The following is a 16,371-nucleotide window of genomic DNA, read 5'->3' on the forward strand; positions in this document are numbered from 1 at the left end:
AGCAAGTACCTTTGCAAAAGCTTGTGAAAAATCACAAGTGTGATATTAAATACAGGGTGCTAAACTATAAGTTTGGTGACCCTTTCAGAAGACACTATTAGGAAGAAATTCTTTACTGTGAGGGTGATGAGACACTGGAACATGTTGCCCTGAGAGGTTGTGGATTTCCCCTCCCTGAAAGCATTCAAGGCCAGGCTGGACAGGGCTGTGAGCTTTGGGTCTAGAAGGAGGTGTCCCTGCCTATAGCAGGGGGTTGAAACTAGATGATCTCAAAAGTCCCTTCCAACCCAAAGCATTCTATGATTCTATGGCATTTAAAACCCTTTTTCCTTTCCACAGAAAGCCTTATCATTCATCAGCTCCCACCAGCACTGCTGCTCCTCAGCGCCAAACCCTGCTCCAGGTGGCAGCTGGTAACATCCCTGCAATGTCCTGACAGTTTGTGACCAGTCTCCTTGATAAGCAGAAGGAAACCCTGCCTGCATTGCTGGCAGTCTAAGAGCACAGCAAAGGGAAGAGAGCCTCACAACCAGCAGGGCTTCACATAAACAGAACTAAAACAAGCAAACAAACCTCAAGCCACATTTCTCCCCTCTCTACTTTGCCCATTTAAGATCTGCCTGGAGTACTGCACCCAGGTATGGGTCTCCCAGCACAGGAGGGATGCAGAGCTCTTGGACCAAGTCCAGAGGAGGGCCATGAAGATGACCAGAAGACTGCAGCTCCTGTCTTATGAGGGCTAGGCTTGTTCAGCCTGAAGAAATCTCCACGGAGACCCCATTGTGGCATTCCAGTACTTAAAGAGAGCTCATATTCAGCAGAGGATCAACTTTTTACATGTCTTGATAGCGATAGGACAAGGCCAAATGGTATTAAATTCAAAGAGGGGATATTTAAGCTAGATGTCAGGAAGAAACATCTTGCTTTGAGGGTGGTGAGGAGCTGGCACAGCTGCTCCATCCCTGAAAGCACTCAAGGCCAAGTTGGATGGGCCCTGGGCAGCCTGATGGAGGGGGCCAGCCCTGCCCATGGCACAGGGTTGGGGCTGGGTGGCTTAAGGCCCCTTCCAACCCAAACCATTCTGTGATTCTATATCATAGAAAGCAGATCCCTCACAAGGCCTGAAGTGGTGGTGGGTTGCCCTCTGCCCACTCAAGCCTGCAGAAACTTTAGTGCCGTGGTGCTGCACCCCCAAGATGAGGCTCATTTGCAACATAAAACAAAAAGTGCTTGGAGAAAGAGGGCAGCACAAGAAGCATTTGCAGAAATTATGTATGAAGTATATTTGAACATCACTCATATTTCAAGCATCTAATGTTGCTACCCGCTTAACTTACAAGGAAGAAATAAAACCACACCTAAATTATTTCCAACTATGCTGTACCACTGATCCTGAAGCAGCTTTTCAGCTGCCCTCAGGAGACAGAGCTCCTGGCCTTGCTCAGGGACCCCTATTTCCATAATGGAGGGGGGCTGTGCAGTGCTCAAGGACCAGATGCGGTATTTAAGATATAGTGTAGTTAATTTAATTCTCAGTCCTTCCTACCCATAAATAAATAACTAAGCAAATAGATTCTTTTAAATACTAGATTGCAGAGAAAGGAGAACAGGGTGCCTTGGCACAGGCATCCAGGCGTCTCCCGCACTCGGTGCGACTGCTGGAGCCATCCCGTGGCCGAGGTGGGAAATGCACAGCCCCAAAGGGCTCATCTCGGGTCCCTGCTTAGGAGAACCAGACCCGAATTCACGGGCTGTTCCCCAAAGGATGCACTTCCTTACACTCTGAGCCGAGTCTGCATTGCTGCCCTCCTCTCCTGCTCCAACCTGCCGCTGCTTTCTGGCCCTTCGGCTTTCACAGCTCCTTTTTATTCCGATTTCTTTTTTTCCTCCTTAAAAATCCTTTCTGAGGAGAGCGGAGGGCAGAAAGGCATCTACGGAAAACTCACACAACTGCTCGGTTCTTAACGTGTGTAAGAATCGCACATCTGGCGTATCTCTGACATCTGTAAGTCCCGTTAGTGCTGTAGAGCAACAAGACCTCCCTGCGGGAGCGCAGTTCCCATTGCTGCTGCTCCCGATTCCCGGCTATAGGACCGGCTGCATGGAGCCTGCCGAGCCCTGACCCTCCCTCGGAGCCGCCTCCGACCCCTCGATTTCCTCCGCTCTTGGGTTGTGCCTCCCGCACTCAGCCGCTCCCCTGGGTCAGGACTGGAGATCCTAACGGGGCACAACCAGCCTGGAAAATGAGAAGCTGAAAGAGCCCGAAAGTTCTGCTTCTGAGGCTGCAGCACTCGGGACTATGAGGTTCAGGAGCGTTTTCGTTTCACGCCCCAAGTGGAAAAGATCCGAGCATGGGGAAACGAGCCCTTCTCACGCTGCCTGGTCATGTTGCTGTAAATAACCCACCAGCCCCACGCGGGCAGCGCGGTTGCTTCCAGGTGCGGTATAAAAACCTCTGGAGAAGGCATCGGGCTGCGGGAGCCTCTCAGCGCCCTGCAGCACAACAGGTAACGGCACCGCTCCTCTGCCTTAACCCTGACCCTGCTGCGGCTGCTTCCTGCTGACTAACAAAGGAACTCAGCTCTGCGCTCCTCTCCTGCTCTCCCCACGCAAACCTAACCCCGGTTTGACCATTGGTTTTCTGCGTTTGGATGCATGTACCTCGTGGGCTCAAATAGCTTAACGGTGTACAGCAGCGCTCTTAGCATTTACATATATATATATATATATATATATATATATATATATTCACACACACACACGCATATTATGCAGCTTATGAGAAGTTTGCATGAGTGCTCAGAATCACCGAGCGCTCGCCCAGTCCTCACTCACACCACAGTGCTTCCCTCTGAGCAGATGGAAAGGCTTTTTGCCTGCTGATTCCGACTACGACAGGCAATGCGGTGTGATAGCGTGCCAGGAAAAGGGAGCAGCCTTTCAGCAGAGCTGTGCTCACAGCTGGGGACCGAGTGACACGCTACTGCTGCTCAGTAACCTACTTCTTTTATTTCGGGCCACGCGGTCGGATCCAAAAGCCCTTCCCAAGCAATGAAACTCAGAGGTTGAGGCAGAAAGTTTCTTAGAGGGGATAAAGCGTTACCGTAAGGTTTATTACCATCTTACAGTTGGCTCTTAAGCATTTTATTACCTCGTTCACTTCACGCGGCAGTCACATAGACGCGATTGTGTGACTTATTCCATCTCCTTCAAGTTCTGAAGAAATCAAATGTGGCGTTGCAACTTTGTTGGCAACAAAGTCAAAGACCAGTAGCCCCCAGGTGTCGATTCCATTCAGAACCATTGTCCCAATAACTCAGCTGTTCACCACCATAAAGAGCCAGTGTTTTCTATGGGAACGGGTTTTGCTTGCTGTATTATCTTCCCTAAATTAAATGTTTATAAGAGATGTATCACTTTCAGTGAAATATGGATCAGAAAACCACCAAAACTGTAAGAAATGCCTGTTCTAGTAGGACAGCAGCAACTGGACCATCCTGCACACGATGATGCAGATACCGCCCAAGAGCAACGAGTAGCTCAGCAGCAACCTGCGCCTGCAGCCCTAAGGCAGAGTTGGTCATTCACAATAATAAATGAAAGCTGTTTGTACATTAATGTCCTTGAATCCAGATGTATCATGATGTAACGCTACAGGAGGTGGCACACAAATCTTATGCTTGTGACTAAAGAGAGCGGTAAGGACTAGATCGGGTATCAGTAGAACTGCAATGGTGTCAGTATTGTGGGTGCAAATAAACCACCTCCACCTGTCAGCAGTCATTCTGCCCTTAAAAACTACCTGCAGGCACTGCCAAGCTTCTCCTCTGGGGACTGGATGAGATGCCAAGGGAAACCTCTGGCAGTGTGAGGCCACCCAACACAATCACATGAACCTGGGCAGAGCCAGAGCAGGATGGGGAGATCCCACAGGCAGCTTTCCAATCATCTTACGCTAAGAAATTGCCCTCAACTTTCTATACGTGTATTTCTATTTCAGCTCCAAGATCTCTGCACAGCAGCTGCTATTTCCCAACAGGATGCAAAGGGCAACAGACTGCCAAGCAGTGGAAGGAGAAGCTTGTGAAGAGCCCCGTGACTCTGAGAACTGCACTTGCAGCTCCAACTGCTCATCAACAGCAGAATCCAACTCCGGTATAATCCTTTGTAATACTGTAATTGCTGTGGCATGCTGGCATTGCATCGCTTCATTTTTCTGTCTTCAGATAGTAAATGTCAATCTGTCACTCTTCTTGAGCGCTACTTTTCCCAGGCTTTTTTCCTCTGTTGTCATTTATTTTTGGACCAAACCTAGGAAGAATATTCTAATTCCACAATTGACATGGGCTGCCCCCACCAGATCAAGGCTGCCCATGGCTGGAGAGCAGATGGTCTTGGAGCCCCATCACCCAACAGCTTTTCCAGTGCATACACTCATGTACAACACTCACAAAATACATTTAAACAAGCTGTGCGTTAACACATGCATATAAAATACCCATTCTCTCTCTCTCTCTCTCTCTCTCACAGATTCACCAGTAATTCTTAAAATATTGCAGAACTGGGCTCCTACAGTTTCCCACTACTTCGACAAAGAGCATTACACTTACGCAGGCCAGCGCATTGTCATCCAGGAATCCATAGAACACTATGGAGCGGTGGTATGGCCTGGGGTAAGTACTCTCTATATATGACATCCAGGGAGCTGACGTGACAGATAAATCAGTTGTGACAGTGGTAGACAAACCTTGAGCTGATATTGTTTTTAATTAACATCTGTTTCTTGTGAGGAACCAAGCTGTGAAGCACCAGAGCAGAAAACTCTGCCTTACACTGACTTGGTAGTTTGCACCAAAAGAAATGGGGGATGGAAGTGAATAGAATCATAGAATCATAGAATTACCCAGGTTGGAAGACCTTGAAGATCATCAAGTCCAACCACAGCCTAACCATAGTACCCTAACTCTAAGAACCCTACACTAAATCATATCCCTGAGCACCACATCCAAATGGCTCTTAAACACATCCAGAGATGGTGATTCAACCACCTCCCTGGGGAGCCTATTCCAATACCTAACTACCCTTTCTGTAAAGTTCTTCCTAATATCCAACCTAAACTTGCCCTGGCGCAACTTGAGGCCATTTCCCCTTGTCCTGTCACTTGTCACCAGTGAGAAGAGACCTGCCCCACTCTCACTGTAAGAACCTTTCAGGTACTGGAAGAGAGTGATACGGTCTCCCATCAGCCTCCTTTTCCCCAGACTAAAATAGACGGTAAATCTATGTACAGAACTAAGGAAATAAAAAGAAACAACAACATACACACACCGACCTCTTCCTATTTGTCAGCTGGATGAAGATATCAAGGAAAAATAATGTTAAAATTGATTGGAAATACTGAAAATGTTTCTTTCAAAGAACATTCTGGAGCTATCCCAGTGCAATATACAAACTTGCAAACAGGTCTTTTCCAATCTTCATTCCTCCTGCTGCAAAAAAGAACTTTAACGGAGACTCAGAAATGTGGCTCTGAAGGAAGAGAGGGTTTATTTATTGGAAAAGCTCACCAACAATGTCTGACCAAAAAGAAGAGAAAAATGAAGCGTATGGATGAATGAAATGGTACCCTAACCTGGAAAGTCATGTCATGGAATGACATCAGTTCTCAAATTAACCAGGTGTCAGATCGTGGATGGTAAAACCTCCCAAGCAAAGCGACAGCTTGTGCAAATTGAACGGGTGATTCATGAGCTGTCAGCCTTCCCAGAGCAGGTAGGCAGCGTTGCATTATAAGAAAGCACAGAAGTTAAAACCCCAACACCACCATGAAGAAGACGAGTAAAAGAGCAGTTAATTTCTTTGGCATCTGTTTATGTTTACTTATCAATAGAACAGCTCCCATCTGGATGCTACCTATCTTGAGCTGTAAAAGGAATCACAAATGATATACGTGTCTGCTGCAAATCCATTATCTCACAAAACCTAAAATGAATAATAAATTACTTTAATTGGAATCGCTTGACATAAAGAACAGGACACAATGTTTCTTTCCATATTATGTTTATGTTACAGCCATCAGTGTTTTCCACTGTATAAAAAAATACAGTATAAAAACATCAAATTAATTTTTGTGCAACTTAATTGATACCGTCTTATGAATACGTGGTAACTATTTCAGGCACTGGCTTTGTCTCAGTATCTGGAATCAAATCAAGAACGATTCAACCTCAAAGACAAGAAAGTGTTGGAAATTGGTGCTGGAACAGGCTTGGTTTCCATCGTGGCTTCCATCTTAGGTCAGTAAACTATTTCCTTTCAGATTTCCTGTGAAACACGATCTAAATCTGTGACTGCTACTTAAAAGCAATGAAGCAACAGCTGAAATTAATACATTCACCACTGCTCTTTAAAAACATGAAAGCAAGTTGAATACTGTTTTGTTAATGAAGATGCTAGTAATTGTGGAGGGGGAAGCAGGGGAAGTAATATCACAAGAAGTCTATATCTTTAGGTTCAACTATATACGTTTGGATTAAAACAAATCTATGTATTCTTTAGGAGCTTATGTTACAGCTACCGATTTGCCTGAAGTTCTTGAAAATCTCTCATTCAATATTTCAAGAAATACACACAACGTGAATACGCACAAACCTGAAGTGAGAAAATTGGTGTGGGGGGAAAGACTCAATGAAGACTTCCCTTTATCAACTCACCATTATGATTTTATACTGGCAAGTGATGTTGTATACCATCATAGTGCTCTGGATGCCCTACTAGCAACAATGGTGTACTTCTGCCAGCCAGGGACTGTTTTACTGTGGGCAAATAAATTCAGATTCAGTACGGACTATGAATTTTTAGAACAACTTTGCAGTATATTTGATACATCCATCCTGGCAGAATTTCCAGAATCAAATGTCAAGTTGCTTAAAGCCACAGTAAGAGAGAACTGAAGGGAAAAAAACCAACTACTGATTTTGATTTAATGCCTGCATCTCGCAGTTTGGAATGCGATGTGGAATTACGGTACGCCCTCTGTGCATTTATGTCGGTGAAGCTGTAGCTGTATCTGAATTCTGCATTTTGTGTTACAAGAAATCTGGCAAGACGGTACTACAGTTCATTTGTCTTGGGTTCACACTTGCAACCTATTCAAACAGACCAATTTCAATCCACTGGGGGAGCACTGGCAGTAAGTCAGATAGCAGGGAGGCATTAACAGAAAGCACTGATCTTCTAGGCTGCACTCAACTTCTGCTGTTTGGAAGGCGTTCTCTTTCAGCAAGTTTCATTTACGTATTCCCAGATAAACCGATATTTTTAACTTTATTTGTTTTTATTCCCTTAATCTCTTAAAGTATCAGAGTGCACGTGGTGTTTTCCAATCGTCAGTTCTGCACGTTTATTCTGCCGTGTTTTACATTTTTAACATTATTAAACATATATGTATAGCTTTACAATACCTGGTCAAGATTTAACTGTCTGGCACTTTATAATACACGTATCAGCCTGTCCTGATACTCAGGTTCATGTGGATTTTTGAGTTTGCTCGAAATCACCCCAAAATGAAGATATACAAGAGCACCTATGCATCAGCAATTCTGAGCTGCATCTGTTAACAGTTTCAGAGGTTGAATTTTTCTTATTAAAAAAACCCAAACAAATAAACATAAAACAAAACCACAAATGTAAACTCCTGCAAACAATACGGATAATTATGTCCCATTACTTTTGTCTAATAAATAAGGTTTTAGCTACTCCTTAAGTAGCTTTAAGGCCTTCATACAATTGAAAATGAAATTAAGATCAAACGTGTTAAAAGTCATTTTACTGTAAAAAATACAGAGCTTTTACAGGTTTGCAGTTAAAATTAACAGTTAAGAACCTAACGTGCATGCAGTAAGTTACATCAGCCTAATTCCAAATCCTCTGTGTTGGCAGTTCTGGCACATCCATTGCCAGCAATGGGATGCACAATAAGGTAACTCCCTGATGACTGGAGTCAGGTTAACAGGTATTAAGCTGTACCCAGGTGCCTTTACTGATAAATACACACAATGTAATGATCGACATTCAGTAATGAAAACATGCGTTTAAAAAAAAAATAATAATCAAACTTATCTTTTCATATCCTGCCCTTATAGAATTACTTTAGGTTTACAATGTTCAGACTCCTAGAATACACAATAATCAGGGGGATACATAACAGGAAGCCAGTTTTCAGAGAAAGTTGCACAGTGAGTCCATCCAAGTAACTTCATTAGCTGAAAAAAGAAAGCAAACATTAAAAAGATAGTGAGACACTCATGGATCTTATTCTTCAATTTCAGTCCTTCCACCAAATATTGCATTGACATGAACAGCTCACTAAGGATATCTGTAATCAGAAAGATAAGCCCGGAGAACTTTAATTTATTTAGCTCTGAAAGGCTAAGTGATCTACAGCCTTTCAATTACACATACAAGTATTTGATGTGATCATATTTCGTAGGAGGTACAGTAATTCCCCTTGATTCTCTACCTGTATTATAGTGGTACTATTAGTGATTACTAACAGTAATGATAACAGTGGTTAAACACCCACATAATGATTGAAATATGCAGAAGAAATATGGCAAGTACTCTAGGAAAAAAAAAAAAAAATCAAAGAAGAAACTGCTATTAAAAATGGGACCAAACATCAAAAGCTTGGATAAGGTTAGCACTTTGAGTTCTACAACGTAAAATATAACAAAGATTATGCCTCCTATGTTTAAACATTTACTCAGCACTAATATAGACCATCGTTTTACTAAATACACTTTACCTGAATGCAGTTTTTCAAGTTGTCTTTTGTTGGCTTTTCTTCTGCAAGTTTTGTTGCAAACTTGAGCCCTCTCCCATACATTTTGTTCACCAATGCGTGCTTATAGGCAAAAGTCAAAACCTACAAGGTGAAAATATAGCAGCTTAGATATTAAAATACATGGCTCTTATAAGGCTTAACAAATAACTGAGCAGATTCTCTTCAGGTAGTAGAAGTGATTTAAACATTTACATGAATGAGATTGCTTTTTTTTTGGCAGGAAAACAGATCTTTCCTAGTGGCTGTTATAAACACGAATGTCCTAGAAACTACTTATGACTTCATGAACATATTTGACTTGAGAACATTTTATGCAATACAGGCATCATTATTCAAATTATTTAGTCATCACATTCTTAGATTCTTTGGATTTTCATTTGCAATCCAATGGTAAAAAGTAGTTTAAGCAAAATAAAATCAAGAACAAGGCAGAAATATCCGTAATCCACAGAAACAAAGACCCCATTAAGAGTGTTGGTTCGCAGGAAATAAACTTACTGCAGAAACAAATATGAACATATATATTGAATGATATATGTGTATATATATGTATACATACAGAGGTATGCACATAGTTATAAACAGGCAATGAAGACAGGTAAGCGTGAAGACGAACCTCAGGTTTTTGGTCAACTCCTCAACACTGGCACTGTATTAAGAATAGACGATAAGAAAACTTCCTCTTGACACTCAAACTCGATAGTGTTCACAATACCTGACAATGCTGCAACTAGCATTCATGAATGAACGTGTTTACTTCAGAGATATGTGAAATAAATCAGGTTCTGAACATTGTAATTGCGTTCAGAGTGTTGCATGGTGGTTCATACTACTTCACCCATCATTAAGAATTAGTGATGAATCAGGACACTTTCATCTATTCCCTTTGGAATACTCACAGTAAGTAGCCTATTTTATTATTATTTTTAAAAGAGTAACAGCACCTAAGTTGGAGAACATGGCATTACTATTATTTTTAGTACAGTTCTAATGCAATCTGGTATTAGAGTTTGCAATTCATTCACTCAGTACAGTGATTTTCCTTTCCTCTGATTCCTCAAATGGAAGACAGTTTTCCAACAATGCATACTTAAAATACACCACTGAGAAGCCAACAAAAAAATACCTCAAGGATGTACAGAAATATTTTGCTTTATTAAGATTTTAAGTATTTTTCTAGTAATAAAATAGTAAGGAATCCAATATTCCTTTCTGCAAGGAATGAAGAACCTGCCTAATTTTAGCTAATTGAACACACTTACTGACTGTTAATTGACATGCGATATTCTGCAGTATCTATATCTAAAAGACTGAGCAAGAAAAGGAATGGCACACTTAATTATCATGGAAGTGAAGGTACAGTTTTCAAGCTCTGAAGAGCCAAATACTTCATATGCAAAGCACTCAAGCATTGCCCGTTCTTCTTCCGTCTTCCAGTATTATTTGGTTATGCTGAAGTATTCACTTAAGCTGCAATAGCTTTTCAATACAAACTGTACTAGTTAAAGCACACACACATATGCAACAATGAGCATAGAGCATCATTCACATACAAATCTTTCCAAATATCGCTATTGGAAAAGTACTTTGCATGCTGCATTCTCAATCCAAACACTTCTGAACAACTGCTCAGTGGATCCATCAGCAGACTCGATTAAACTAAACTTAAAGAAGTAAAATGAAGAAAAAAAAATCCTTTCTGAAAATATGATAGAACCACAAAACAAAACAAAAGAAAACAAACCAAAATTAAGTGAGAGATGCATTGGAGCTTTCAGCAAATATAACATATTAAAGGCTAACCAGAAATAATGTCACTGCTCCATTAAGAAAGCTCTTACCTGACCCCTGTAAGTTTTGAATGGTTATTGAACATCAGTGATAAAGGCAGGATGAAAGCCACTTGACAGCATTTCTTTCGTAACAGGGCTTCCTAGAGTTTTTGTGGCAAGAAAACAAAGTATTTTACGAAACACCCTTACTCTGGCCAAATAAAAGTCTGGGTATTTCTAAATGAAAAAATCTCTGAAGGACCAAAAGGTTGAAACAGTGCTCCAAGACCCTTCGATAAAAGATCATTTCTGTCTAAGTGCTTGAAAAATAAACAAACAAAACCCCACAGTAAACTGTAAACAAGTAAGAATACTGAAAGTTTGTTAGAACTTCAGAAGTTAAGAATAATGCATGAAATGCTTTAAAATCAGTATAGATTTACAAGTAAGGATTTAAGAAATAATACTTCATTAATTTGATCAATAAATGCACATGTAAGCCTTACAATAGTGCAAGCTTTATAGCATCACAGAACTATATAAATAGATATAACAAAGAGCTGCTATCAGAATGTACAGCAACAGCAAATAAATCTATAGCATACAAAAACAGCTACTAAGTGTAAGAATAGGAATGAATTCTAAATGCTTGGTATTATTTCAAGATTTCAATTAATACAGGGCCAGCTTTTATAGAACAAATGATATAGATGAGAAACTGGCCAAAGAACCATATCAAGGGAAACAAAACAACATGCACTTTGAGGGTGCTTTTGGGTTGGGAACTAAACCTACAATCCCAAGCTAATATCCTGTAATAATAAGTGTACTTAAAGCTGGACCCACAGCAATAGTTGGTAACCGCCTGCCTAACTTGCTGACAGCCACAAAAAGATGCATACACTTTGGAAGATAAAGTTCTGAAGTTCTCTCTCAACACATTTGCATGGCTACAGCCCTTTCAAAGCTGAAAACGCTTCTTTAAAAAGCCAGTGCACTGAAGATCCACAAATACTAAACAACTACATAATGAAAATCTTTCTGGGATCTTAATATTTGGCAAAAAGAAAAGAGATTAGTATAATTAGTTACTTCATTATTTGAACTGTTGATTAAAATGTATCTGCATTTACAAGTAACTAAAATGCTACATTATACAACACCTATAGACTACACACCTCCCTGTAAGAATACTGAAGCTGTTGTGATTATAATTATCAGGGAGTGAGCTTCTTCAGGCTCAAGTGTTGCTGTGGGAATAAACTAAGGTTTCTCAGCTACTTATGTTGACTCTCTGCTCAATCAAATATTACAAATAAAAGCAATATTCATACAAAAATTGACTTATCTTATTTTCAGAGAGGAACAGGAGTTCATGGAATCAAGTGCAGAGCAACAAGCTTTTGGCAGTGACTGAGTATGATCTGCTGGAACAGACAGCTGCATATGTCTGTGAAAAACACTCCAGGCCAAAGATTCTTAGAAGGCAGGATGGAAAGGTCTGGGTATTTTATCTGTTTGCTTATTTTTAAACATGACTTTTTGCTTAACCTTTGGATTAGCTGTTGGGGAGTTAAATACTATAGATGAGTCAGGGTCAGTAAGAAATAGGTAAATCCTACTACTCTCCTGTAGAAGTTTTGTTTAAATCCGGTCATTTTGGCCTGCAAAGTTTACAGTTATGTTCAGGTAAATTTAAAGTAAATAAATAGAAGACCCAAACTTATACTTAAATACTAAAAAAATACTAAGGCACTATCACACATGTGCCTGCTGAACAGAGCTACCTCAAATGTGGTATATTCAAATTGCTTTTCTATATAGAATACATATTTTCTTTCATGTAACATTTAAAATAAAACTTCAGAGATAAGAGAACTAACTAAGGAACAATGTACTTACTATCAACAGCAAGCAACAGTCTCCCTACACACTTGTTAACATGATGACAAGCATGATACTTCAGTGGAAAAAAGCAGTTAAGGGAATTTAAGAACACTCTGTGGTAATGCACATACTTCAATAGCAGAAAAGAGGTAGTACACAAATAGTACTTGATTTACTAGGGGGTGAACAAAAACACACAGTAGTGATTATATTCTCAATGCACCTTTAGAAATAACATAGAAGAAAACACAGTTTTCAGCAATTCACTTAGCTTTTAAACATTGTCATCTGGAAGAACTTTGACTCAATAAAGCTTTGAGGTAAAAAAACAATGCAGTGTTTCTATCTAAAGCTGTTAGATTACATGAAGCACTAGAGTACCGTACTGAATATTAACATCCACTTGTTCTCACCCTATTGCTCCACCTTTTGAGTATTAATGACACAAAATCATGTTCACGTATAGTAAGAGCTCCGTATTTTCAGTTCTAACTTCATGTGTTAGAATAACTTTGCTGCCTCATTTAAGTCTTTCCAGAACTCAGTCACAGAAATGCATTCTAGACTTTTTGTTTGTTTTGTTTACTACCAGTGTGAATTTTGTCAAGCACAAGTCCATTGTACTGAAGGCTATCATGAACAGCAAAGACACCTTTGCTCTTTGTTGCAATAATACTTGTCTGTTTCTTACAGTTTGTTTTGAAGCTCTTAATACTATTATGTTCTCAATGCTATTCTCAAACTTCCCTCTGGAAGTCTTGGTGCAACATGATCTAGTCCACCTGTCCATCTTGGAGGCCTTTTCCCACCTTGGCAATTCTATGACTCCTAAAAGGATGTGAGCTACACAAACATTAACGTTTCTCTTAAATGCTCAGAACTTCAGATTGTCTTCTACCAGTCTTCAAAACAAAATTACATGCACCAAACACACAGTTTCTGAAGTAGTAAAATAATCCAGTAGTAAAACAGTAAAACTGTATGTAACACTGAGCCAGTGGCTTATAGGAACAATTATTCTACATGGATAAAAAGTTACAAAGGAAGAAAACTGGACGCTAATAGCAATATTTAAAATAAGAAGATACTTGTGTGTATTCAAACAGAAGGTTCAGAAAATTTTAAGCACAATCCCACCTACAAAACTTGCCACAATAAAAATAGGTGAATATTGACCAGTCAGCTTGAGCATCAGAGGCGGTTTGGTAGAAGTGAGTGGAAAGAAAGAGCTGCAAATCGTCCCATTCATTTTTTGTTTTTGTAGAAAAACAACAGCCCATGATACACATGTATTGCTACTCTCACAGTTTACAGCAACAGATAGTAGAACACAACTACGTTCTTCCTATTTTTATTTTTTTTTTTCATGTTAGGTTATACCATAATACAGATCTATACTCTAGGACATTAATAGAGTTAAATAAAGCATAACTGGATCATCATTATCTGTTTATGTTTCTGAATGACCACATGCAGTGGAATTGCTAGGTCATGGCCTCAACCAATGGTTGAGCACGAGGTGAGAAGACATGGCTAACCCAAGGGAGTTCAGGTGCAAGCAATGCACCAGAGTGACCAGAAGTAGTAGAACCTGGGTCCACCCCTCCTCATCCCTGCTTACGGGTCAGCAGCCAAGGGAGCAGTGTCTCTCTGGATAGTGATCACTCTTCTCTTGAACCGTCACTGTTTATCAGAAGGGATGAGCCAATTTTCCTTCTTTCTTGTCTGCTATCGCTCTGTAGGGCCTGCAACCCATCTGAAAGCAATGTCATTGCCTCCTTTTGTCATACACCACACAAAGAACACTCCTTTGCTGTCTGGAAAGCATCCTATCTCAAGGATTGCTAGGAAGACTCATTTTCAAGTTTTCAGAAGCTACTGGTCTAAAATACTCAGAGCGTTCCACAACAGTTCTGCACTAGAGTTAGTGTCCATAATCAGTTCAGAATTGCTTGACTAGTAACTCCAAGAAGGAAAGCAAAGAAACAGTGCATAACCACAATGGAACTCACTTCCACATGAAATGCTACAACAATATCAGCCTCTAAGTTACCTATTTAACAGCACAAGAAGCATCTGTTTTCAGAGCATAACCTGCACTCGCACACAGATAGGTCCCATGCTTGGATCCAATCCTTCATATGTCCAAATCAAACCAGAGTTGCTCATTCCAGACCCAGAGCACTTTTCTTGATAGGTTTCCAGCTGGACAGCCATGCTGGCAGTTTTTCCATTGAAATTATTCACATCATGTTTATAATCAAAAGATTAAGGGCTTCACTATTGCCAGTACTGTACTTACAGATACACAGGAAGAAAATTCTTTCCTACACAGTACAGTTAAAGGACAATCATGGGTTACTATAATCAAATGAAGATCAGAAAGAATATGCTTAAAAGATGCATGTGTACAAGAGTACATGTGCTAAAAGAAGTGAGTAGCGACCATCAACCTTCTTGTTCAAACCTCCAGCTAAAGCACAAGTTCTTACTAGGAAGACTGCTTATTATCAAGAAAATTAATTATTTTTATGATTTTCTTTTGTAATTATCTGAAGTGCTTTGGCAGCTTAACTGAAATAGAAATAAGTGCATTAGCTGCTTCATCTTCCAAAGCCATACACAGAGTTACACACAGCAACTAATTACATAGCACACAGTAACTCAATCATTAAAAGGTCAAACTCAGTGAATTAGAAGCTACTCAAGTAGAATGCCCGAAATGACTCTTTTCTTCTGGAATAGCTGTTTCAAATTGAAACAGAAAAACTTAGTTTCAGCATCAGTATACATAAAATAACAAGAAATTTTTTGCCAATAAATTTTTCAGTGTAAACATTTCCAAGAATTTCTTCTTTTACTTCTATAGACATTAATGATAGCAAAACACAAAACTTCTGCTGTCTTATTTTATAGAAGGGGCAAAAGAATGGAGGACTACACAGAGTAGCTGTTTATACTTCTGTGTACAGCTACAGCAGCTCACAAGTTCCAAAACCATGCCTGAAAGGTACAGAGAGGGGGCAATTCAACAAAGCAAGCACCTTTTTCAAGGAAGCTTGGTACTCTATTCCTTTCCTTTTAACCCTATGTAAACATTCAGCGAGATGGGTTTACCACAGATTTGATAGGTTTTGCAAAATCTCTATGAAAAAAGTTCATTAAGGAAGCACAACTTACGGGGACAGCATGAAAATGCAGAAGGGAGGAACATACATGTGCACACAGAGGTGGTGCATAATTCCAGGAGGAGCACAAAAAAAAATACAATATGCAAAAGGAAGGATTTACTCTGCACTCTTACCTTGCTGTCAAATAGATCAGTCCATTTCGTTGTTTCCCAGAATGTCTCTGTCAAGGCTTCTGAGCAACTTTCATGATCCTCATCCTTGCCTTCAGCATCACTGGAAGCAGCCCCATCTTGGGTCTGCAGATGAAGAAGCTGGTCAGCCAGTGCGCTTCCTTTTCGACAAAGTGCATCCACTAAAGTAGTCTTCTGTTTTTCCATTTCACTAGAAAAAAAAGCAGCATGAAAAATATTAAGGACTTTATTTATAGACACATCATTAAGAACAGAATCAGTACCGACAACCAGCAGTTAGCACATGCACATTGAAAATAAGCACAAACATCATCCTAAAAACAGGGCTATTTACAATAACTAAAAATAACTGAGAAAAAAAAAATCTGAGACATACTATAAATGACAAAAACTTGATTGTTCTCCTCAGTTTGAAACATCTTTGGTGTCTTAGGGTTAGGGCAGCTCAGAATTTTAAAACTAAGTAAGCCAGCATCTAGAAATATAGCTTTACAGCTCTTGGCATTATAAACAGAGTCAAATCCAGCACTAACACGAGCAGATGC

The 16,371-nt window shown here is 40.1% G+C and overlaps 2 protein-coding genes across 7 annotated transcripts in view; one reads left to right on the forward strand and one right to left on the reverse strand.

Annotated features, from left to right (window-relative positions):
• Window positions 1-2,479: 2,479 nt before the first annotated feature.
• On the forward strand, window positions 2,480-7,088 carry METTL21C (methyltransferase 21C, AARS1 lysine). Its single transcript, XM_015851482.3, has 5 exons — window positions 2,480-2,507; window positions 4,001-4,155; window positions 4,531-4,673; window positions 6,179-6,296; window positions 6,559-7,088. Exons 2-5 carry the CDS (start codon window positions 4,041-4,043, stop codon window positions 6,951-6,953), a joined length of 771 nt encoding a protein of 256 aa, XP_015706968.2. The 5' UTR covers window positions 2,480-2,507; window positions 4,001-4,040; the 3' UTR covers window positions 6,954-7,088.
• The window catches only part of TPP2 (tripeptidyl peptidase 2), a 48,571-nt gene continuing 38,243 nt past the window's right edge, over window positions 6,044-16,371 (reverse strand). For 4 of the 6 annotated variants that reach the window (XR_014948120.1, XR_014948119.1, XM_085552815.1 and 1 more), the window contains 3 exons: window positions 15,809-16,016; window positions 8,807-8,926; window positions 6,044-8,264 (listed from right to left, as the gene is read on the reverse strand). Coding sequence is in view for 2 of the 6 variants with exons in the window: in XM_085552815.1 (XP_085408941.1) it covers window positions 8,175-8,264; window positions 8,807-8,926; window positions 15,809-16,016 (418 nt within the window). In the remaining 4 variants the exon portion in view is untranslated. Of the gene's footprint in view, window positions 8,265-8,806; window positions 8,927-10,686; window positions 10,779-15,808; window positions 16,017-16,371 lie in introns of all 6 variants that reach the window. The other 2 variants (XR_014948118.1, XR_014948121.1) reach the window with 2 other exon arrangements.

The sequence above is a fragment of the Coturnix japonica genome, chromosome 1, assembly GCF_054131305.1.
Source record: "Coturnix japonica strain WE chromosome 1, WE-NBRP24, whole genome shotgun sequence".
In the NCBI taxonomy this organism is placed as follows: domain Eukaryota; kingdom Metazoa; phylum Chordata; class Aves; order Galliformes; family Phasianidae; genus Coturnix; species Coturnix japonica.

What these genes read in the sequence shown, in the direction of transcription:
- METTL21C (XM_015851482.3), top strand. Translation starts at nt 4,041, where the DNA reads ATGCAAAGGGCAACAGACTGCCAAGCAGTGGAAGGAGAAGCTTGTGAA. An exon ending in AACAGCAGAATCCAACTCCG is followed by an intron (nt 4,156 to 4,530) that starts GTATAATCCTTT and finishes TCTCTCTCACAG; the next exon opens with ATTCACCAGTAATTCTTAAA. An exon ending in CATCGTGGCTTCCATCTTAG is followed by an intron (nt 6,297 to 6,558) that starts GTCAGTAAACTA and finishes TGTATTCTTTAG; the next exon opens with GAGCTTATGTTACAGCTACC.